Genomic DNA, 25,336 nt, shown 5'->3' on the forward strand with positions numbered 1-25,336 from the left:
ACCACCCAGGTAAGCTCTCCATCACTGCCTTGGCCAGCCCCCCCAACACAGCACTCAGCAAGGAGCAGGGCCGGCTCTCCTGCTCTCAGGTCCTCGCGGCGTCGGATCACCCACACTCCCGCCAGCAGGGCCAGCTCCACTGTCTTGCCTAGGGGAGGTGCAGCCCCCTTCTCTCTCTCTCTCTCTATTCCCGTAGGGGGCAGACGGGGAGTGGGGGTGTGGGGGTGGGGGGTGGGGGTCATGAGTCAGCTCTCCTGCCTCTTTTAAGTCCTGACAACAGGGTTAGCTGTACTGCACTGCAGCTGGTGAGAGGCAGGGCTAGTTCTCCCATTCCCATGACCCCAGGGCCAGCCCTCTTGCCTGTCGCAGGTAGCAAGGGGTGGGAGGGAGAGGGCATTGTTCCCTCACCCATGCCACCACATGGCAGACGAGGGGGGACGGGGTCAGCTCTGCTGTTCTCACACCCTCAGGGCCGGCTCTCCTGCACCACCACCACCAGAATCGGCGCTAGTGTGCTGCCCTGGTGGGGTGGAGGGTCCGCTCTTGAGTGTGCTGCAGCTGGTGAGGGACAAGGCTGCTTCTCCACCTCTCCTGACCCCAGGGCCAGCCCTCTCGCCCGCCATGGGTAGCAAGGGGTGGGGAAGGGAGGGCATCTTTCCCTCACCCAAGCCAACACACGGCAGACGAGGGGAGACGGGGTCAGCTCTTCTGTACTCACGCCCCCAGGGCTGGCTCACCTGTGTCCTTGACAACTGGAGTAGCTCTAATGTGCTGCCCAGGTGAGGTGCATGCCCAAGGCGAGGGGTGTGGCCTTTGGTGGCAACATGGGCCATGGACATCAATACAAGTCCCTGGCTGTGGTAGGACCACAGATCCAAACATGGTCCTAGGCCACAGCCTGGGCTCATACATCACCCTGGCCCCAGATGGCAGCGAAGGCCACCAGGTTAAGCACAGCCCCGGGTGGCATCCCAGACCCCTGGCATTAGCATGGCTTCCAATGGTCTCAGGAGCTATGGACATCCACTCAGACCCTGGATGACACTCTGGCCCCCAGTTGACAGCGCAGGCCATTCAACTTGGCATGGCCCGGTAGTGGCTTAGCCCTTGGAGACTAACATGGCCACAGGTTGTGACCTAGACCCGGGGCATCTATGTGGCCTTTGGTGGCACCATGGGCCACCGGACATCAACAAATACCCTGGCTGTGGTAGGACCACGGACCCAGACATGGTCCTTGGCAGCAGCCTGGGCCCGGATGTCACCATGGCCCCAGACGCCAGTGCAGACCACTTGGATCAGCAGGGCCCCTGCGGCAGCACGGCCCTCGGACACCTATCTGGTCCCAGGTGGTGGCCCAGACCACAGCTCTCTGCACAGTCCTCAGTGACGACAGGAGCCACAGACATCAACTCATGCCTCCTTAGCTGCTTCAGGGTATCAGACCAAGACTGGCCCTTAGCAATAGTCCAGGCCCAGGCATCACCTTGGACTCAGGTGGCAAGCAGGCCATTCGCCTTAGCCTGTGTCTCACTGCCCTCACCTCTTCAGACCTGCCTCTCCTCAGCCCATTAACTGCTCCACCTCTCTTCCACCTCCTACCCTGTATTAGCTCACCATAATGGTGTCTGACTGGCCCGTACCATAGGCACCTGGTGGCACTTGTCTGAATCGTGCCCCAGCCAGATGTATGGCACGGTGCAGAGCTGTTGCTATATCATGGCCAAGGGCTGGAGTCCCCAGGCAGCTCCTGGTTTTGAGTCCTGCCCCTGCCAGCCACCTGGCATGGCAAGGACCTCTGTTGTTTTTGAGACAGAGTCTTACTATGTAGCCTTGTCTGGCCTAGAACTGCTAGGCAGACCACTGTGGCTTCAAATTCATAGAGATCCTTTGCTTCCAAGAGCTGGGATTAAAGTTGTGTACCACCACACCTATTATTTTCTTTTAAAATGACATTTCCTGGTTAAAAAAAAAAAATACACATTCCCTCAAGAAAATTTAGAGGTCCAGAACTTGAAAACTAACAGCATCCTAAGTCCTAAGTCTGGCAACTGACATTTTGCATAAGCATTTTCTCTCACAGTTGCGTAAACACACAGGTGTGTATAAACATCACATGCATGTCACTTATCTTCTTTCTTTCTAAACAGGATTTCACTGTAGCCCAGGTTACCTGTGAATTCAAGGCAATTCTCCTGTGTCAGCCTCTCAAGTGCTGGGATTACAGGTAGAAGCAATCATACCTGGCTTAATAGTAACCATACCTATACAGAGAATACTTCACTATTTAACAAACTAATGCTATGAAAAGATATATTTTGCCAATAATTGGGGGTGGGAGGTAACAAAATAAAATAATAATGATATATCACTCTACACACATTAGACTGATGAAATTCACTATGTTGGGTATACTGATCCAGAAGTGAGGAAATAAGGCTTTCTTCATGATCTGCTCGTGTCCAATAAACAGAAACCAGAAAGTTTGGAGGGAAGAAAGTAGACAGATAAGGTTTGAACAGTCTAATTCTAGTATGCCATTAAATGAGGAGTTGGACCTTTAAAAGGCTGTAAACATTTATAGTATTATAAGCAGTCATTTAATTTTTTTCCCTATCTAGAGATACTAAGTTCTTATCAAGTTTTCTCAACTACAAAATGCTAGTAAGATATACGTGTATCTATATACTTAAAATTTTTCTTTTTTCTTTTCATAGTACTTCCTAGAAATATTTTAGATATGTGCACTAAAAGGTAGTTATTCATTCAAAGTCTACGAACAGTAATATTTCTGATATAAAACAACGACAAAATTAACAATGCTCTAAGTAGTATATGAATTCAATAAATTCCTGACAATAAAACATTATCCTTAAGAAGTCTTTGGGATTTCAGCAGGTGAGAATAGTAAGTGATGGTTCCAAAGGCATCTTTAAATATCTCTAGTGACAAGAAACCTATCCCACGTTTATTAGCATTAATAACTACAGTTACTCTTTACTACCTACACTATTTAGTTATCCATGTTAGTCTTCTTTAAACACTAGCCAAGGCTAGCCTCAAACGCCTGCTTCTCTTCCCTTAGCTGTCTAAGCACAGGAATTACAGGTATGCACCACATGCTCAGGCCTGCTTCTGGTCTTTCTTTTTTAAATACAGTATTTATTTCACTTTATATGTATGAATGTTTTACCTGCATGTATGTATGCACACAGCCTGCATGCCTGTTGGAGTCCCTGAAACTCGGGTTACAGACGGCTGCATGGGTATAGGGAATCGAACCCAGGTCCTCAGGAAGAGCAACAAGTACTCTTAACTACTAAGCTATCTCTCCAGTCCCAGTCCTCTGTGTTTGTGAGGACCATATTCTACTACAATGTGTGTACGCAAAAATATGAGTTTCTTCCTAACCCAGAAAAAGACAAAAATTGGCCTTTTCTTTTGGGATTCCTTCATATGTTTTTAAAAAGCTTCTCTTTCTCCTGCTGTCCCTTCACAGTTGGGGTTCAAGCCACCTCCCGCCTGAGCCCATAATCATGTCTCTTAGTGTTGTCAGACTGGAAAGAGTATAGGTGAGGAGAAATTGGGATACCAGAGTTGGCTAAGAGGGACCTATAAAAACAGTATCCATCATTCTAGAGGGTCTCCATATCCCCAGTTTTCTGAGAGGAAGTCTTGCTATGTAGAGGTTGGTTTTAATCTCACTATGGAGCCCAAACCAGCCTTGAATTCCCAGTCCTTGTGTCTTTGTCTCGTTTCTACAGAGATTACAGGTGTGTGCCACCACAACTAGCTACTTATATTAGTCATATATTACAAGTCATGGTGATTTTGTTGTTGTTTCTTTAAAAAAAAAAACTACTCTGATTTTTGAAGCTGTGTATGTTTTGTATAAAGAACAACAAACCCATTCTCAATTCCATGCTATGTATGTTCAGTTATGGGGATAAATAAATCAGTATTACTCACAACAGAACAAAACAGGAAGGCTACGAGGCCCAATTAATATCTTCAACCATGACATAAGGCACGCCAAGAATGAAGTGAAGTAATAGGAAGTAAAAGTCTGGGATTAAAAATACTTAGCCCTGTTGGGGCTGGACAGATGGCTCTGGCTAGGAGTACTTGCTGCTCTTGCAGAAGACCTAGATGTGGTTCCCAGAATCCCCACAGCAGCCCACACCCATCTGTACCTCCAGTTCCAGGGACTCCAGTGCCCTCCTCTGGCCTTCCTGGGCACTAGACACACATGCGATGCACAGACATACATGCAAGCAAAACACTACTCATACACTCATATATATATGTATACACATAGGAAAAATAAACGTCTTAAAAAGATTTAGTGTGGTTTTTTAAGGCAGCACCCAAATATTGGGTATTTACAGAACTATAATGGCACTAATTCATAAGCTATGAACAGGGACCATGCCCATGTTATTGCCACATCTCTCATTCCTTAAGGAATCCCAGTTCTCTCTGAAAGAGACGATGAAAAGGACCCACAAGAGAGTACACACCTGTCCAGGTGAAAGGCTGCCACCTCTGCGTTGTGTCTGTCATAACCAGCGTACGGCTCCCCTTCGACCACATAGTCTCTGCTGTACCTGCAAGGACGGGAGGCAGACAGACAGGGATGACGTCAGCGTCGGAAGTGACAGACAAGAGGTAGAGAACCACTTCCACAAGCCTGACCTGTCCCCACGCCCGTCAACCCTGAGATCCGGGTGTTCGCACACACGGCTGGTAGATGAAGAGATGAGTTCAGACAAAAACCAGACCCTGTTTCTACCTCAGCAGTCAATCTTTGAACAAAACATGGAAGACATTGGGTTTACTTCTAAAAAAGTCTTGCGGTGCAGTGGTTTTTTTGGGGGGGTGGAATGGAGTGGGTTGTTTGTTTTCTTTTGTTTTTTGGTTTTTGGAGACTGGGTTTCTGTGTGGCCCTCCAGGCTGGCCCCAAACTCAGAGATCCGCCTGGCTCTGCCTCCCCAGTGCTGGGATTAAAGGCGTGCGCCACCACCACCCGGCCAGTGTAGTTTAAGTAAAACAACCACAAGGTGAGTTTCTGGAAAGAAAGAAAGAACCATCTTTGTATCTCTAGCATAGTATTTCACTCAGAGTTGTGCTGCTTAGTAAATGTCTTAAAATGCTTATTAACATAACTAAAAAAGCAAAGAACACCTTTGCTTACCAGAATGCCTACTGTAAGGCTTATAGGAGACTTTAAATTTGCAGGGGGAAGCTCTTCCTGACACCTCTGTTTAATGAGATGGCAAAGGTACTTCTGCCAACAGCAGTCTGAATAACCATTCCTGCTCTCTTTTCAAGTTTATCCTGGACTAGCAGTGATAGGCTAGCCTTGAGCAAACCCTTTCTGTTCTGTGTCTAGAGATTCTTATCTGTAAGACCAGGAACTGCACCAAAGTATTTCTAAGGTCTCTTTCATCTTAAACAGCATTCTGATGGATTTACGCCACAGGCATGACATAAAGGAAAACTGGAGGGCTGGGGAGATGACTCAGTGGTTACGAGCACTAACTGCTCTTCCAGAGGACCCTGGTTCAATTCCCAGCACCCACATGGCAGCTCACAACTGTCTGTAACTCCAGTTTGTGAGACCCAACACCCATGGCAAAACACCAACGTATGTGGAAAAACAAAAAAACAAACTGGAAGGTTTCTTTCAATGCCTTTTTTTTTTTTTTTTTAAAGTTTCCTCTGTGTAGACCAGGCTGACCTTGAACTCACAGAGATCCGCCTGCCTCTGCCTGAGTGCTGGGATTAAAGGCGGGCGCCACCACCGCCTGACTCAGTGACTCATTTTTACAGATACAATTTAAACTTGTTAACCAGGAAGGAAAAAGCACTTAGCTCACCTACAGCTGCTCACCTGCACTCCTGAGTCAGCAGGGACCTATAGGGCTTTAGAAGCAGCCTGGGAAAGAGAAGTTCGACTCCAGTGCAGAGCAGTTCCACTGAACACAGGATTTCCGATGCACACACACAGTGATCAAGTGGGAAATGGAAGCGCAAAAGGTACCGCCCTTCAGTGATCTTAGAACACAAGGTGGAACCCTACCTCTAAAGCATAATTTCAAGGCAAAAAGATGAAGGCCTATTAGAAGGCCAGCGTACATCACTATCTTGGTGGCATCAGTTTCTTCTCAGCCTGATTCGCACACCAGGCATTAAAGTTCCTAGCACAAGTAATTACTTAGGCTTCTCAGCTTTAGACTGGCTGCCTTGAAATTGTCAGTTTAAAAATACCACTGCACCAAAGCTGACACTCTAGCAAGCACTTTTTCTCTCTACCACAGGTGTAGGTGGCCAGACAGCTGGGGAACAGCCCTTGAATACATCTCAGGAGCTCAGCGCAGTACTTCCTTCCGCTGAAGAATTACCGACCTTGCCAATAATCCTAAAGGCTGCCGAGGGAAGGGCATGAGCTCAGAGGCATCTGGAAACTTTAAGGGTAAGCTTGATAGCAAAGAGGAGTAGGAATCAAATGAAGGAACCACACTGGAGTCAGGTCAGAATTCTGCGATGTATGTTTGTACGTTTTGTGTATGTGCACAAATTTGTATGGGTGTGTATGCATATGTGTGTACATGCCTGTGGAGGCTAGAGGATGACTGTGATATCATTTCTTAAGCACCATCTAACTTTTTTCTTTTCTTTTTAAATTTTATGTATGTGTATTTTATGTATGAGTGCTCTATCTGCATGTATGTCTGCAGGCCAGAAGGGGGCATCAGACTCCATGTGGTTGCTGGGAATTGAACTCAGGACCTCTGGAAGATCAGCCAGTGCTCTTAACCACTGAGCCTCTCTCCAGTCCCACCTAACTTTTTTGTAATCAATTTTTCATTGATATGGAACTTATTGGTTGGCAAGTGGGTCTCAGGGATCCCCCTGACTCTGCCTCCCCAGTACTGAGATTACAAGCATATATCACCATGCCTGGCTTTGTATACACACATACACGCACACGTGCACGCACATGCACGCACCTGTATGAGTGTGTGTGGAAGCCAGAGGCTGATGCAGGGATATCTTTCCTCTACTGCATCCTACCTTATTATTTTTGAGATACAGTCTCTTACTGAATCTGAAGCTTGCTGCTTTAGCTAGTGTGATAGTTTGAGTAAGAATGTCTCCCATAGACTCTTATGCTTAGTCATCAGGGAGTGGTACTATTTGAAAGGATTACAAGGATTAGGAGGTGTGGTCTAGTTGGAGTAGGCATGGCCTTACTGGAGGAAGTGTGCCACTGAGGGGGGCTTTGAAATTTCATAAGCCCAGGCCAGGCCCTGTCTGTCTCCATTTCTCTCTCTCTGCTTGTGAATTGGGATGTAACTCTCAGCTGCTTCTCCAGCACCATGCCTGCTCGACACCATGCTCTCTGTCAGTCTCTGACACTGTAAGCAAGCTCCCAATTCAATGCTTTCTTTTTTGTAAGGTTTGCCTTGGTCACGGTGTCTCTTCACAGCAATAGAACAGTGACTAAGACAGCTGACTGGGAGCTAGCAAGCCCTGGACAGCCACCTGGCTCTACCTCCGAAGTACCGGGACTGCGGTCACCACTCCTGGCTCCAGCTCAGGTCCTCATGCTCGCACAGCTGGCAGTTTCCCCATGAGCCATCTCCCCAGCCCATGCCTGGTGTTTCTTATGTGGGTTCTGAGGAGCACACTTACCAAGTGAGCCTCTTCTTAGCCCCGCGGTCTCAATTCTTTGCTCATGTTTTAACTACGTGAAATATGAAAGTTAGGATTCTGGGTTTCCTTTTCCTCACCTGGAATCTCCAAAGGCCCTTTCAGCATGCACTAAGATCATTCCCTCACTTTTACCTAGTCTAAGGTCCCTCCCTGCTTTATGTCCTTTTTCCAATCTAACTGCAGCTGTTGCCTGTAAAACTCAAATTTACTTCTAGAATGGATACAACTAAATTGGGGGGGGGGGAGGAGATCACTTTTATAATGTAGTAAAAAACATAAATAATAGTATTATACTGTACCCCTGTATATGTCATCTATCTATATATAACTCCTGAAAGTTATATGTAACACTTCTGAAAGGAGGGTGTGAACCAACCTCCAGAAAGCTAAGACCACAGAGGCTATTAAAGAAAGGAAGGTGCATGTCTTCACTAGATTTAGATTCTCCTCAAAACAGGAAATGCTCCGTCTTAAGTCACTGGCAGAGGAGCAGAATTCATACAGTAACTGCCAATAAAATCACTCCTGTCTTTCTAGTGAAGGACGTCAGCGTCTGAGCGAGGACATTAACTTGCACTTACAGCAGGGCGATGTGTAGCTTTTGAGACCCTAGAGGTCAGAATAGTCCTTTGTTAAGTGTTCAAGGTCTGGAAGGACTTTCTGTAAGTACCTCCACCCACACCCAGTCTCCCTTGTCTGTGACAGCATCGGGAGTTAGATCACACACTAGTGTGTGCAGCGACTGAGGGAGGCAACGCTTTCACCCAAGCCATCCACCGTGCTGGTAGAAGAGGAGGCTGCCCTGGGAGGGAGTAGAAACTGGCTGTTCAGGAGACGGCAGGGAAGAGTTGGGGCTCCACCAAGCCGGACAAAGAGCCAAGGGAGAGTAAGGCTGAGAGCGTCAGACAGGAAGGCCAGACTTTGGGGCCCCTTGTTATCAGGCTGGAGAGGATGCGCTGTCTGGGGCACAACGGGAAGACCTTGAACATTTTAAAGCTGAGGGAGCCAGGCATAGTGACACACACCTTAAATACCAGCATGGGGGCGGGGGGGGGGGAGCACACAGGCAGACCTCTGAGTTTAAGGCCACCCTGACCTACATAATGAGTTCCAGGCCAGCCAGGGCTTCAAGTGAGACCCTGGCGAAGAAGAAGGGGGAGGAGAAGAGTGGAATGTCATTCAGGATCTGGAAGAGGAAGGCAGTGTGTGGTACAGAGTAATAACAAAGACATGAGATGAAGCAAGAGCGACCAGGGCTTCCACATGTACCTCTTGCCACCTCTCCTACTCATCAGCCTGGTCTTTCTGCCTCTATTATACCTTCCTTGAACACTGCGGGCATGTCTGTAAAATCTACAGTCTACAACTGCCAGAAATATCTGTCTGCAACATACTTAATCCCATATCATCTTTTATTCTCTAGTCTACAAATAGTGGCTGTGGATCACTTAAACATACAACAGTCATAATTTCTTTCCATAGAATTTTTCATCCCATACCCCAATACTCTGCCTATGCTATTGATCCTTTAAGCTACAAACCAAGAGATCAAGAACTACACTTCAAAATGAACTAAGTGGACCAATGAGACGGCTCAGCAGGTGACAGCATCTGCCACCAAGCCTGATGACATGAGTTCCATTCCTGGGCCCCACATGGTGGAAGGAGAAAACTGATTGCCACAAGTTGTCCTCTGACTTCCAAACACACCACGGCACATGTGCATACACATGCACACACACACACACAAGACCCTAAGTTAGTCATTGTTTTATTTTCATGATGGGTACTCTACATCACCAAGCAAACAAAGAAACTGTATGGGAGAAGACAAGCTGTTTAAAATTCGATGGATCTAGGGTCAAACTCCAGCGCCACTAAACTACTATGAGGCAACTTTGTCAAATCAGTTTTCTTACTATGGAAATAGGAACTGAACTGACTCGGGCGTTAACAGGATTTGGTGTGACGCTTGGCAAATGGTGTGCATTCAACAGAAATTGCTCTCAAGGCCTACCTCCCAAGTGCTGGGATAACAGGTTTGCACAACCGTAACAGCTCTCCTGAATTTTGTTTGTTTGTTTTTCGAGACAGGGTCGCGTTATACAGTTTGGCTGTCCTAGAAATTACTAAGTAGACCAGGATGGCCTCAAATTCAGAGATTCTCCTGCCTCTGCCCCCTGGGTGCTGGGATTAAAGGGGTGCTCCAACACATCTGGATTCTACTGCCTTTTTTAACTTGCCCAGTACTTCCCAGGTCCAGACAAATACTGACCTCTTTCATTTCTGGGATTCTAAGTGGATCCATACCCCAGGTGCCTTTTTAATCTGTTAATAAATGCATAATAAGGGAATTATATTTTACACATCTTTCCCTCATATTACTCCCTCCACTCTAGCAAGAAGTCTAAAGGTATGATTCTCTAAAGTTTCATTGGGAGATGAAAAAAAATGTTCAGTGCCAGACTCTAACAACATTTGTTGCTGACTAACTTCTGGTAGAAGAATGTGAATCGCCATGTTCTGTTGGTCACAGAAGCTATGAAAACAATAGAAGGGGCAGTGGGTGTCAGGGGTTCAAGGGCAGAGAGGGAAGGGTAGAGCCCAGAAGACTTTTAGGGCTGAGAACCACAAGATATTACAGTGACAGACATTTGCCTAAATCTACAGAATATAGCCCTAAAGAGTGAACCCTAATTAATTAATTTTCTTTTTCTTTTGGTTTTTGTTTTTTCAAAACAGGGTTTCACTATGGAGCTCTGGCTGTCCTGGAACTCACTAAGTACACCAGGCTAGCTTCAAACTCTGAGATCCACCTGCCTCTGCCTCCCAAGTGGTGCTAAGATTAAGTGTGTGCTGCTATGTCCAGTCAAACAATGGACTTTAATCAACAGACTATCATTGGCTCATCAATTGGATTAATGAACAACATTAATAACAGGAGAAAACTGGAGGAAAAGGTAGTTAATGGGATTTGTCTGTATTTTTCTTAAAATGTTCCATGAACCTGAAACTGCTCAAGAAAACAAACAAAACACAAGGAAGCCCTAGACGTAAGAGTCGTTGCTTCCGCACTGACCTCTCCCATTCCGGGCTCATTCAAACTCTGCAGCTCCTGATCTCTGGCTATCCAGCTTTTGGTTATTCTTGGGGGGGCGGGGGTCAACAAACTGTTTATCTTCTACTCAGTTCATTTTGTATCTGGCACCTGCCGCACTGAAGATATTTAGCACACTAGAAATCAACAGCCAGGCATGGAAGCTCAGGCCTGCAGGATACAGGAGGCTCACCAAGTTCAGGCCAGCCTGAGTTATACAGTGAGACTACGTCTCAAAACAAACAAAGCCCCAGAGAAATCAAGGTTAGTTCTGTTCAAAAATTCACTTGTTTGTTTAGACCTTCCTATACATAGCCCAGGTTGTGCCTCACCCTCCTGAGCTCAGACTACAGGACTCAACCACCACAGCTGGCTTTCTGAACAGGCTTGAAGGAACCAGAACAGGTTTCCATAGGTCCCTTCCACTCAGAGAATCACTGACCTTCAGCACTAGACTTTGGAGATGTTCCAGTCCAGCTGTCTTTTTACTGAAAAGAACAGCAGGGAGGACACTCTTATATAAAGCCCAAGGTGAATGAATCAACACCCAGCACACACCTTCTAAGATGACGACTCACCGCTTAGGTTTGAAGACAACTTTCTGTCCTCCTTCAAGGATCAGTAAAGCTTTTAGTTGCGTCCCTTTATAGCCCACGTCAGCTTTAATGATCTTCTTAGTGGCCATGGCATGCATGATTGCTCCCAGCTCTGGTGTCTCTTCAGGGTACACTTCCCGGGGCACCACCCATTGGGCCGCAATCTCCCAAGGAGACTGCAGGGTGTGGTCCAATTTAGGCACCAGCTCCACCCGCAAGCCAGTCATCATTCGGTGAAAAGCCCTCTGGTCCTCTCGGTTGGCCGCTGATGTATCCAGGTTGTCTATCAGGAAAACTTTGGTGAAGATGAAGATGACTAGGAGTATTGCTAACAGCACGACACGCTGCTTTAGCTTCATGGTGGCCTTTCCTCCTCCTCCTCGACCCACTTGCTCTCAGCTCAGCAGGGCGGACAGGTGCTGATGATCAGCAAGGCGATTCCATGATTACCGATTTCTTCACTGCAGTACCTCCACAATTCCTGCAGGCCAAAGCAGAGAGCACGATCAGATCAGGAAGTCTGTCCTTCTACCTCCACAGTTTGCAAGATACGTTACTTACCCTGTTAGTGACTGATTGCTAATCCTCCGTTGAGAAGGCCCATTAATAAAAACAGTGTGGGAAAGACCTAGGAAGGATACTGGGTACATGGAAAATTCTAAGAAACACATTCCCATTTTAATTAGGAAGTGCGATCATCTAGGAGCCATTTGGCTGCTATATATATTTCCAAAAATTATCAAAACGAGGGAGGGAAACAAAAAGCAAAACACTGAGCTATGCATAGTTCTTAACTCCCAAGTTTTACTGTTCCAAATCCATAAGTGAATCCTTGTCACGTCTGATAATTTTCCCAGCTCCCTTCCACATGTAAGTTTTCTGTTACCCTGAACAACAGGAACTCCCAAGAATACCAACAAGAGTCCAGGACAGAGGCCTACCTCCTTTTCAAATACAAAGACACATTGTGTTCATGTGATTAAGCACAACACTCAGACACGTACTCTCCTTGGTCAAACCTCCACTAATTATTTTTCCTGGTAAAATATGGATAATCCAATCTGGATGAATTAAGTGAAGGAAAACCACTCCCCTTTACCATCTGGCTGTTAACAGAATATGATTAGACAGCGTGTGAAATTTGAACCATAGCAACATTGCTATGTCTTGAATGGTGTGAGCAAGACAGAGGGTGTTGAAACACACAATTCAATTGTATTTGCATGCTGAGACTGCTTCCCACTGCACTGGGCTTTGTTGGTTTGTTTTTTGAGACCAGGTCTCATGTAGTTCTAGGCTGAACTCCCGGTCTTCCTGCTAATAGCTCCCAAGTGCTGTGATTATAGACACAGGCTACAATGTGTAGCTCCACAAGGCCATTTCAAACCGTGCACAAGCTCACTCTGCCGTCTGCCAACAGCCTGTACGACACGGCACTGGGACAACGTGAATGACAGGAAGATAACAGGGTGTCGCTGCGTTCTGCAATTCATTCAACAACTCAAACCATTGATCTAAGAAATAAGACCAATACAAAAAACAGAGCCAACTATTGAGCTGAGACACTCCCATCTAAATTTGAGGCTGCTTCCTTCACAACTGGAAACAACCCAAGAGCAACATTGTGAGCAATGCCTTGCCCTGAGCCAGCTGATGAGACGTTCACTCTCAACCAATCCTTCCTGTTCTTTTCATGAAGGAAGCAGAAAGTGAAAGTTGGAGTCACACCTAATTATCCCCAGCCACCTGTTCTGTCTCACCACCATTTCTCATCACACACACGGTTAAGCTGGAACCAAAGCTGTGTGAGTACAACTGAAAATGTAATTGTTTTTATTTAGTTATTTTTTAAGTTAGCACACAAAGTAATAGGTTTCATTATGCTACAATGTAATTGTGATGGTATCAGATTTGGCATGGAACTCAGTAAAAGCAGTTCCTGGTAATTATGCACAACAGCAGTGTTAGGAGAGTGGATTTCAATATTAGCCCTAATGATACTGTTGTTTCACTCATTTGTTCAACAATACACATTGCGGGGTGTAGTGATAGAGGAAACAGATGCACCAGCATCGTTAGCACCTCCACCCCCAAAGAGTCACAGATGAGCACTGGACAGTTCTGGCTAAAGGGGGCAGCTAAACAGGCTTTTCCTGTCTATAGAATGCACTTTGGGTCTAAAGTTTGGCTAACGAGACTTTGATAATACATATCTAATGGTTGTGCATATTTTATGGAGAATAATCTTCCCTCATAATATAAAAACAGCACTTCCAAACTTGTTTTGTTTTGGCTGGCCTTGATCCTGAAGCAATCTTTCTGTCCCCGTCCCCCCCCACCACACACACACTTGCAGGGAGTGTAGACATGTACCACCCCATCAGGCTTGTTCTGTTTGTTGTGTTGGGAATGATACCCAGGGCCTTGGGAATGCTGACCAAGTGCTCCAACACTGAGCTATACACTCCAGTCATCTCCGTCTAATCACCAACACAACAGCAAGTTTCAGAAGCCCCCAAATTAAGACAAAAAGGTTCAAATCTGAAAGCCAGTTTGTAAACTTTGTGTAGGTTTTGAAATATCATTACCTTTTGAAAAGGCCTCAGAAGAACATACTCATCATCTCAGGGCTGCAAACAATTCATCTACTCAGGCCGAACAGAAACTTATATTGGGGAAACTGAAGAATTCACTTGTTACTAACATTATCACTATTCTAGAGTGAGAGCAGATGTGGAAAAAGGTGATTTTTCATGTTTGTGACTGATGGGTTGCCATCTCCAGGTAAAATAAGTTAAGACTGCACGCAGTATGTCACTATTCTTTCGTCTTTGTTTGAAAGGCGGAGAGAAAGTGTTTGAGACAGGGCCTCACCGCGTAGTCCAGGCTGGCCTTGAACCCACAGCCATCTCAGTGTGGTGAGTGGGGGGGTTACCGGCTGTGCCCACATACCTGCCAATGACTTGGCATTGTTCTTTGCCACTGTCTTCCACTTCCACAACCCCAGCCACTAGTACTCTGCAGTGCTCAGCACCTCCTACTGGACCCTGGAAAGAACAGATTTCTGGACCTGCAGGCTTCAATAGAGCCTAATTAGTCCCTCGACCATCCTGAATCTCAAAATTCCTTAACAGGGCCTTAAAGCCTTACTCTGAATGTTCTGAGTGAGGCAGCCATCTGACTGTCTGTCTGGGCTTCCACTGATGAGCTAACTCAGTGATGCTGGTTCTCTTCAGCCTCGATGCCCTTAAAACACCTCCTTTCTCCTTACCTCTTGTTTAAAGCCTAACCCTTCTCTCAAGGCCCACCTCCAAGGGCATTCTACTCCCTCCCCACCTCCCTCCTGACCACTGCATAACTACATTCTGCCTTAAACTGCCTTAGACATAGTTCCTAATTCCCTGCTCAGAAATACAGCTCCTTAGGAGGATCCCCCTTGCTCCTTTACACTTGAGAAAGGGACCCCAGGACCCAGCGTCCAGGCTTTTTAAATGGTTATTGTTAGTCTTTTTGATTGGAGGCAAGCAGTATACTATACAACCTGCAAGCTGGATTGTTAAGATCATCCACTTCAGATGTAAGAAAGTAAAAGCAGGTCACTGTGTGTACTCCACACTCCTCAGGAAAACCTCCCTAGCATTCCCACAGCAGCGCTGTATGCCTGCTCTATGTCATGTCCTCACCTCCTGCTGTAAAACGCTCACACAGTGCGTGCGTGCGACACTGTCCAGTGTTTACGGCCATCTGTCTTCATGTTTGTTACATGGAACAGAGCCTACTTCACAGAACAAGTAGACTCAAGGTAATAACAGAACTCGGAAAGTGTTAACTATAAAAGAGGCAGTGCAAGTGGAACATTTGCCAAGTCTCCACACTAAACGCTGGCGTGAACCCGCAGTGCAGAGTTCTGGGAAGCGGATCTTCCTAAGCAGTTTTCCTAGGAACCCTAGTTCACTCCCGGCAGCCCACGTAGGGCTTGCCACACAGGCTCATCTACTTCCATTCTTCACACACATATACCATCACCCTGTAGGTGACACATGTTTGAAAGGACAAACCTTTGCCCGTAAAGCGCTTCAACAAGCGTTTCACAGGTCCAGAGGGAAGGAAATGTGATATCTTAGTATAAAGTCCTCTGTTCAAAAGTCCAGTGATACAGCGAGGAAGGTATACAGAAAAACATAGTGATACAGAGGCCTTTAAATTGTGCAATTAAAATTCACAGGTAGATAACGGACATGAGATCATCTAGCCCAATACTTCCTGGGGGTCCTCTAAGTCACAGCTCGAGAGAAGCTCCGAGCCTCATTGACAGTTGAGCCCCTTTGAATGGGCCTCTGATTTGACAACTTCACACTAATCCCAACTTTTATCCACAGCGATGAAAAGTGAAAGTTTCAGTAAAAGTGAACAGAAGTTGTTTCTTCTTCTTCTCCTCCTTCTCCTTTTTCTTTTTCCAGAATGTCCACAGTCAAAATAGGCTTTTACCACATGAATGAAAGCCTTGTGACTGTAAAGTACCACAAAACAAACATTTTGTGCAGAGGACTAGGGGGTTTGTGACACAGAGACTTTATTAAATAGCTAGTATGTGATCACATTTATGCATGCTCTCTCCTTGTCCCCCATCCTGACTACAAACTATAAGGTCCCTTGTCTCAAACAATCTCTTTGGAAAGTGTTGGTTTTAGCAAAACTGAAGATTTGGTAAGTGTAGAAAAAATAAGATCTCAATGCAAAGTTTTTACATTTGTATATTTATTTCGAATGTATGGGCGAACACACCCAAGACATGTATGGAAATCAAAGGACCTCCCTGTGGGTTCTGAGGACTGAACTCAGGTCATCAGCTTGGTGGCAAGTGCCTTTACCTGTAAAGGCTATCTATTCAGACAGCCCAGATTTGAACTGAATTAAGATTTTCTTGTTACTATTTCTACAGATAAACACTGACAGTTCCTCTTACCAAAGGGCGGGGTCAAACACTGACAGTTCCTCTTACCAAAGGGCGGGGTCTATTTTTCCTCCTCCTGATTTGAGCTGGCTTTGCAGCTTGCTTTGATCAAAAGGCTAGACAAGTGGCTATGTCCCACTTTTGAGCCTCAGCATTAAGACACCTCGCAGTTTCCACATTTACTTTTTGGATCTAGCTACTATGTAAAGACAGTTTGGTTTGACTGCTACATGAGTGACCTATATAGATAAAGGCTTCATGTGCACCCAGCTAGTCTGGCTATCCTATCTGAAACACCAGAAAGATAAGTAATCAAAGGTATTCCAGTCTCAGGTGAATTGAGATGAACAGAGCCATACAAGAGACCCCAGACCATATCAGGTGGGCAGTAGCCAACTGAGAACACATGACCTACACAATTATAAGAAAAAACACATCATTGTCTTAAGCAACTATATTTGAAGCAGTTGTAGAACATTCTCTATTATGTCTTCTATCAACTCTTGGTGATGTTAAATATTCTGGGGGTGGAGGTAGGGGATTGGAAAACAAGGCATATGGCTAAAAATAATTTGGGGGTGGCGGTGGTGACACTAAATCATTAAGCATAAATAAAGAGCAGACTGATAGATGGTTAGATCAGGTTATTCTTATAAATGATTACTAATGACTCCTATGAAGCAACAGTTATTATAAAAGTTATGTTTTCTTTTCTGCCACGTGGTGTAGATGTTTAAGAAGAAACAGTCTCTTAGAAGTGACACAAGAAGTCAATTCTCCACTTGGCTGTGTTAGTCAACTGAACAAATTAGCTTAAAAGAGGAAGCGTTTATTTGGGCTTATGGGGTTAGAGGTTTTGGTGTATCAGCAGCCAGCTCCACAGCTTCTGTGCCCAAGATGAGGCAGAACATTACAATAAGCACATGGCAGAGCAAAGATGCTCACCCCATGGTGGCCAGGAAGCAGAGACAAAGAGAAAAGGTCTAGCAATAAGATACACTCTTCAAAGGCACTCCCACTGATCTACTTCCAGCTAGGCCACTAACAGTCACTCAACTATGAATTCATCAGTGGACTTTGATGAAATTAGCACTCTTATAATCCAGCCAATTCCCAAGAGCCTCACCTCTGAACAATGCAATGGGGTCAAGCTTCAACACACAATTTTGGGAGAGTCGTTTCATATCCAACCCTAGTATGAATCACTTACTAAAATCTACTTATATATTTTACAATCTTACTTATACTTATGCAGTGCAATTGAGGTTAATATCACATACTCATACTACACATGCTCAGCTTATAACGCCTATCCTTTGTATTTCAGCCAAAGCATAAACAATAGCAAAACTCCAAACTCTTTAGTATAGAGGGCACAAGATACTTTCACCCTGATGTATTGACCCTTTGATTTTTAACTGGCGTTGACATTATAGCAGTAAGTCACATTATTATTAGCTGTTAAGAGTTTACATCCTTTGCCCCTTAGCCACAAATACAATTCCAACATGATCAATGTAACTAAAACAGATGGGAAGCATGACCTAAATTCTGTTTCACACAAAAATCAGAAATACAGCATGCCTTTCACAAGCCTTTCATTCAGAAAACTCACTCTGTGTTTAAAGATGATGACTTTTGTCTTTAAAACTATTTAAGGCTTAAAGCTCTTAAAACTTAAGTGTTGAGAGCAGCTTAAAGGACAGGTATTAATAAACAATCTAATCCCCACACAGTCCAAATTGGACTGTTTGATTTTCCTTACTATTTTCATTTCCATTTAAACATCCAGACAATATCTGGAAAGTAAGGTTCCTCCAAGTGAAGTTTTAACAATTCCTTGTGAAGGACGTCAACTAGAAATGACCACCAGGCTGTAAGGAAGCATTAAGGAATCTGCCCCCAGTGTGAGGCTAAAATGGAAGACACAACAAGTAACTATTCTCTCTTAAGAAGATAAATAAAAAACTCGCAACCCGTTTCATTTAAACCTTAACTTGGAAAACTTTCCAACCTTCTCCCTTTAAAAAAAAGAAAGAAAGAAAGTAGAACAATTATAACAAGGGGTGGTGTACAAGAGAGACCCAGGCAGTATCCGGTGAGCAGACACTCACTGGAAAGTGCTTTAAGGTACACGGTGTAAGGCGGCTCCTGTGTTCCAGGGGTTCCAGTCTCAACTATCAGTACATGACCACCACTTAAGGCTGTGTTAGGCCATTCTAGACTACTGTTACTGCTAACCTGTTTCCTGATGTTGGCTGGGATTGGGAGTAAAGACAACCTGGAGATGTTAGGAGAAAGAATGGACAAAGTCCAAGAAGACATTGCCCAAGAGTGATAAATGAATGATAGAGAAGACAAGGCTGAAATCAGATCTTCAAGTATTATTGACAATGGTTTTCTTTTCTTTCTTTTCTTTTCTTTTTTTTTTTTTTTTTTTTTTTGAGACAGGTTTTCTCTGTGTAGCCCTGGCTGTCCTGGAACTCACTCTGTAGGCCAGGCTGGCCTCGAACTCACAGAGATCTGCCTGCCTCTGCCTCCCAGAGGGCTGATATTATAAAGGAGTACACCACCATCCCCTGGTGACAATGGTTTTCTGAAAGAAGATCCACCATTAGGACTTGCATGTTATTTTCTTTATATGCACGTGTGTGGCATTCATATGTATGTGTGTGTGTTTACACGCGAAGGCCTGAGGACGATGTTGGGCGTCACCCTCAATCCTTCTCCACTTTATTGACTGAGGTGGAGTGCCTCACCCACTGAGCTAGTCTAATCAGGCAGTCTGTCCAGCAGACCCTGTCTCAGCCTCTGGAGTGCTGGAATTAAAAGCTGCCATGCACTCTCAGTTTTTATTCAGACCTTCAGCTGAGGATCTCATCCCAAGTCCTCATGCTTGCATGGCAAGAACCTTATTCACCGAGTCTTCTCTCCAGTCCTATTTCGTCTCCAGGAAGAACACACAACATAAAATGTATATATACAGGACGCAAGCCAGGGGAAGGAACGCGAGAAGAATTAAGAAGGTCTTGGGCAACCACCAGTGGTACAAAGTTCAGTCACTAATGCTCAGAGTCTACAGAAGCTAACAAGCCTATTAGTTAACTATCTGAAGTGTGATCTCAGGAAGCAGAGTGACCTGGGTTCTGCTCCACAGAAGGCCAGAAGCTGTACCCTTTCCTACTGGTGAGAAAAGGCAGGCAGACTATTAACGGCATATCCAGTGAGAAAAAAGAAGGGTAAAGAGCATAAACAGCCTACAGTTCACCATCACCTCAAATCCGTGTTCAATTACTGTCCTCCGTAAGGCATGCTAGTAATCCTAAATTTGAGACAAGAAGGACTAGACTACACTGTTTAAAAAAGAAACAAAGTATACAACATACTGCAATACATTTTCTCACAAAAGTATACCTAAAGTAAGAATTAGCACTTGATATATTATTTTGAGACATTAGATAAATGAGGCAAAGCTATGCACACAGCAGAAAGTCAACATCTGAGAACAGACTTCCTTATTCTGCATTTGGCTCTTTCCTTCTTATGCATTCATCATTTCCTAGCCCTTGGCCTCCTTTTATAACAGTCTCCTCTAAAGCGGCCAGTACTTTCTCACAAAATACTGACCTCAAACATACCTAAGCACACTGTCTCATTCTGCACATCCGACACTCAGTCTGCATCCCTAAGGTTCTTTAGAGACAGGCATTTCTTCTGTTTTTGGCAAGGAAGAAACCTGCATCAGAAGACCTTTTCATTATTTAGAGAAGAGTTTATTAATTTCTGTAATCAAGCCCATGTAGCAGATCTCTGCATTGTATTCTTCTCTAGGCAGCTCTCGCTGTTATCCTGACATTTTAAGTTAGTCAGAAAGGAATTTCGGTGGCAAAGTAAGGACTTATGTTCTGCACCCCAGGCTCACATTATTGAACTCATTAGTCACAAAGAAGGAAAAGAGGGAAGATATGCAGGTGCTGGAGAAGTACTTAAGGGAGACAGAACCTTCCTTTCCCATCTCCAATATAAGGGACATGTGGATGGTCAGCATTGATGCTGCTGGTATGGTTATTTCCAAGAATTCTTCTATTAAGGTAAAAACACTGGCCCTCCATCCAACTGCTCAGCCAACACAGGTGGCAGGAGAAAGTGTGTGCAGCTCCCCATGACCAGACTTGGACAGGCTGCAGGTGGCTGGAACACCATATAATCACAAGACAGAATCTCAAGACAACACCAATAAACAGTACCCTTTGCAGACACTCGCCTTGACAGCACATTTCCAACAGAAATCTGAAACACATAGCGTTGGCTTTTTTTTTTAAATTATTCCTTTTGATTGGAAGGGGGGGGGCTAAAAAAATCTAGTATTTGCACCAGAATATCTATGTTTTCCTCACACTAATTTTCATTTATTAATTCAACAAATAACTCACGTACATTTACTATGCACCCTATGAATTACAACTGTAGGATCTCAGGGTAACAGTGCTCCCTACCCCAATCCACAAAATCACCTCGTATGCAATCACAGCTCGACCTGACATCCGTATCTCCTCCTAACTGTAACGGTGCACTCTAACAGCAGTCTCCAGAGTGAGATCTTAGAGTTAAGATTTAAATAGTTATCAACTTGACGGCGGAACTTCCTGGCATTACACTTACAGCACTGAAACAGTAGTCACAGGGAGCTAATTCATGTCCCAAGAGTAGACAGAAAATTTCACTGAGGAATTGAAAATTCAGAAAAGAGTTTTTTAAGACATCAGAAGGTTTTTAAAAACATCAGAAGCTTTAAGGCTGTATGAAAAAGCTGGAATGGAAATCAAGAGAAGTGACTAAAAGCAAATAATCATTAACTTAGCATAAAATAATTACGATATAAAAGATTATGAAAAATAAGCCAGTGACTTGCTTTTTCCAAAGTATACATTTGTTCAAAATATATACATACAAAAAAAGGCACGTGGTTAAACAAAGTGTACCTATCTTCTGACACTAGCTTTAAAAAAACAAATCAACCCCATTTTCACAAGGAAAGCTATTAATCCCAGATTTTTTCTTTTTCTTTTCTTTCTTTCTTTTCTTTTCTTTCTTTCTTTTTTTTTTTTTTTTTTGGTTTGTTTTTGAGACAGGGTTTGTCTGCGTCACCCTGGCTATCATGGAACTAGCTCTGAAGTAGACCAGGCTGGCCTCAAACCACCTGCCTCTGCCTCCTAAGTGCTGGGATTAAAGGTGTGCACCACCACCTCCTAGCCAGATTTTTAAAAATTTAATTTAATTTTTTTGAAACAGCATTCCTCTGTGTAGCAGTCCTGACTGTCCTGGAACTAGCTCTGTAGACTAGGCTGGCCTCAAACTCACAGAGATCCTCTTGCCTCTGCCTCCCTAGGGCTGGGATTAAAGGGACACACCAAGCACTGTACTGCTCTCCTTTGATACGAATTTTCAAATGTGGAATGGGCATCTTGTTGATGGCTAACTGTTGGTTCTGAGACACAAAATCCAACATCTTCACAAACTTTAAGAAAGTTATTAACTTAATAATTTTAAAGTTACCTTAAACTGGTTCAGAGCCTAAACAAATAATTTAGCATCTTTAATACCTGAACCTGTTTCTCAGGATGATGCAGAAGTGCTCTCGGGTCTTGCATAAATTCAGGGAAGGAGGAGCACAATGAAATCACTAGCCCAGTGGAATTCATGCATGGATTTTCAACCCAAGTAATATAGGCATGGTTAATAAATGACAATCTTGACCTTTACCTGATTACTGATTGTATTACAAAGTGTAGATCTCAATAGTGAAAAGATCGAATTCTTTTTTCCTTCCAACGTGAGCCGTCAAACGTCCAGAGGGAAAGTGGCTGAGTAGATGACCCTGACACCTGGCCCTAGACCCAAGTGACAACGTTCAACGTATCTTTCCCGCAATTGTAAACTCCTTACCCATCCTACTGAAGATAGTCTTTTAACGAAGTAATTGTGTAAGGACCATCCACGCCTTGTTCCCCCTTTTCTCCTTTTTATCAGGAGCCTGACAGCTAACTGACTCCTGATTAAAAAGAATGTCTTATCCACAATCAAGGACACGGCTTGACAGCGTTCACATTCGGCGTGAAGGCAACGTCTGAGTTCGCTCTGAAACGCCGGGCCATCATCACACCCGGAAATGAAACCGCCAGCGCAGCCCACTCTGGACTACGGTCTCCTCTCAAGTTGTGCCCCACGGCGCACCGAGCGCCCGACCCCAGGACACGGCTGCTCTCTCCGACCCAGGGCCTGCAGGTCACTCGCGCTCCTCGGCCACCGGGCGGGCCCGGCAGGGACCGGGCGAGAGCGCCGCTCCTCCCTGGGCCACCGACACCAGCTCAGCGTGATCGGAGGGCGACGCCAGGGCCAGGCGCCTCCGGGGACAGTGCTCGGCAGCGAGCACCGGTCACCGCAAGGACTCCCGACCGTCCGCGCCTCCGCAGGGCCGGCTCCACCGGCCGAGCCGCCCGCAGCCTCGCGGGGAAGCCGGGAGCCCCGCATCCGGCCCCAGAGGGAGGTGCCCCGCCCCCCGCGCTTTCCCGCCCGCCCTCCCTCCCTCCCTCCCTCCCTCCCGCCGCGCCCGGGGGGGGGGGGGTGGGTGTCGCGCGCCCTCTCCCGCCGCGCCGCTCACCTGGCGGGCCTCAGGCTCGCTCCATAGCCGCCCGCGCGGTGCGGTGCGGCGCGGCCCCGGCCGCCCCCGCCGCCTCCGGGGAGGGGCAGCCCCACGCCGCGCTCACCGCCCCCAGCCGCCGCCGCAGCCGCCGCCGCCGCTGCGGCTCCCGCCCACTGCCGGCCCGGCCATTCCCCGGCCGCCGCTCCCCGCGGAGCCGGCCGCTCCACACCCACCCCCGCCTCCGCGCCGCTCGGCTGTTGGTACGGTCCTCGCGGAACGCCCTCCCCACGGCCAATCCCAGCGCGCACTGGGCGCGGCCCCGCCCCCGTGGCGGGTGGGCGGGACTACCGGGCCGCTCCGGGCCGCCCTCTTTAACCCCTTCACTCCCACCCCCCCCGTTCAACTCCGCCGCAGCCACCGTCCGCGGGTATGCCCAACCAAGCCCGTTGACATCAACTAGCTTCTGGCTTCTCTCTTACCTCCACTTTTGCTTTCCCGCAGTCATCTAGGTGAAGTTCTTTTCGGAAGAAATGATTTTCTTTCTTTCGCTCTGCTGTCTTGACTTCTCCTTGGAGATTCTACCTAAAAGTGTCCTTCCCTGACCAGAAGAGGCTAGACTTCCCAACCGTGGGAATTGCTAAAACTTCGGGCCAGAGCAGAGCTCCCCGCTATACCTTTTCAGTCGCACGTAACAAAGATCCTGATAATTTTATTGTAATAGCAGTTGCTTTAGGTTTGTCCCTCACGGTGGACTGTAAGCCGCAAGAGGGCAAATCAGATGCGTCTTGATTTCCAGCACCCTGCACCCACCCACTAGACTCCAGCCGCGTGAATGAGATGCTCCTCCCCCTCCACTTAATGCGTGTCCTTTCCACTTACTCCGTACACAGCATCTACTGTATAATGCATACATTTATTCACCATATACTCAGCTTACACATAGTCTGCCTGACCCTAAAATATTATGGTGTCCGTTCTTCATGGGATACCATTTGTAAGGGCGCGCGGGGGGGGGGGGGGGGGGGGGGAAGGAGGGGGGAGAGACTAAGCAGGCCTTTCTTTCAAGAAGGAAAGAAATGGTCGGACTTTTTTTTCTCCCTGCCTGTATGCCTTAGGGTATACCAGTTAACATCTCTGAGTATGAGGTTCCTTGGAAAATGGCAGTTAATCACAGTACCTATTTCACAAGACTGCTGTGAGGCTTAAATAGGAAATGTGTGCAGAAAATACATTATTGTGTGAAGTTAGTTGTTATGCGTGTGTGTGTTGAGCACTTTCAATGAGGAAATCCAGAGGAACTATTGGACTTGACGCCCAACCCCAGACGATCTAGTGAGGAAAAGCAGCATTAATCACCACTGGAAGCATTAATCACTGCAAGGAGTGCACAGGCCAGCGACAAAGGTACTGACTGTATCAGCCTTTTACTGCATGGAGTGGAGAAGGTTTGGGGTCGTTAGCTGACCACAGAATGCACAATTCTTGGGGAAATTGGCCGGATGATAATGAGAATCTGCCTTATTTCCCAACAGGAACATGGGTCTGCTGGCAGTCAGCTCTTCGTCCCACATGTGGGGGCCCACAGAGGCTCTCTAGTATGGCCTTACTCAAGGTCAGAGAATCTGAACTTGCTTTACCCAGCAGGGCTGCATAATGGGATGATTGGGGCAAGGGCATGGTTACCAGGTGTTTTGAAGGGTCTACACTTGGCTGTACGTTGTGCTTTGAACTCAAAAGGGGGAGGTCTTTTGCATCTCTCCTTGGTAGTGTATAAAAAGCCCATTTGAATAAAGGACAAGGTGACTAGGTATTGACCCAGCCCACCCCACCCCACCCCCAAGCTATCCTGCATCTCTGTCTTTCTCTCCATCTAGGCCTATATTTCTAATAGTTCCTCATTTCCTCTCTTCTCCCTGCAAGAACCCTGCAAGGAAGTCAACAGTTCCTCTCAAACACTGCACCCAAAAGTATCCCTTCTTCTCTGTCATTCTAATGACACTGAGGACGGACTCTGCCCCTGTCACTACTCAGGGGAAGGCTGGCTCATCCTGAAGCCTAGCTTCCTGGAGATGATGCTTCTCTGAAGGAGGGTTCCTGGCCCGTGGAGACAACCCAGTCAGGTGCTTAATTTCATATCCATTCCACATACTGCAGTAAAAACACTCTTCTTCCTCAGAGGGTTCAGAATCTCTGTCTCAAAGGCTTTCACACAGAACACTTAGTCTGTCTCTGCTTTCCTGTCACCAGGCTGCATTACTGAGACTCTCTGCGACTGCATACACCACACCAGTACTGTGCCTGACACTTCATGACATCCTCAGGCCTGT

General features: G+C 46.0%; 1 protein-coding gene across 4 annotated transcripts in view; it reads right to left on the bottom strand.

Annotated features, from left to right (window-relative positions):
* Fam20b (FAM20B glycosaminoglycan xylosylkinase) overlaps nt 1-23,733 on the bottom strand; it is a 43,895-nt gene extending 20,162 nt beyond the window's left edge. Inside the window, exons 1-3 of one of the 4 annotated variants that reach the window (XM_052737291.1) lie at nt 23,489-23,733; nt 11,395-11,893; nt 4,521-4,607 (exon numbers count right to left, since the gene is read on the bottom strand). In XM_052737291.1, the coding sequence (XP_052593251.1) occupies nt 4,521-4,607; nt 11,395-11,771 (464 nt within the window). In that variant the 5' untranslated portion in view covers nt 11,772-11,893; nt 23,489-23,733. Of the gene's footprint in view, nt 1-4,520; nt 4,608-11,394; nt 11,894-22,129; nt 22,289-22,312; nt 22,633-23,027; nt 23,134-23,488 lie in introns of those variants that run through there. The other 3 variants (XM_052737287.1, XM_052737288.1, XM_052737289.1) reach the window with 3 other exon arrangements.
* Between the last annotated feature and the right edge of the window lie 1,603 nt (nt 23,734-25,336).

The sequence above is a fragment of the Peromyscus californicus genome, unplaced genomic scaffold, assembly GCF_007827085.1.
Source record: "Peromyscus californicus insignis strain IS unplaced genomic scaffold, ASM782708v3 Scaffold_14__1_contigs__length_90479793_seg_2, whole genome shotgun sequence".
NCBI classification, from domain to species: Eukaryota; Metazoa; Chordata; class Mammalia; order Rodentia; family Cricetidae; genus Peromyscus; species Peromyscus californicus.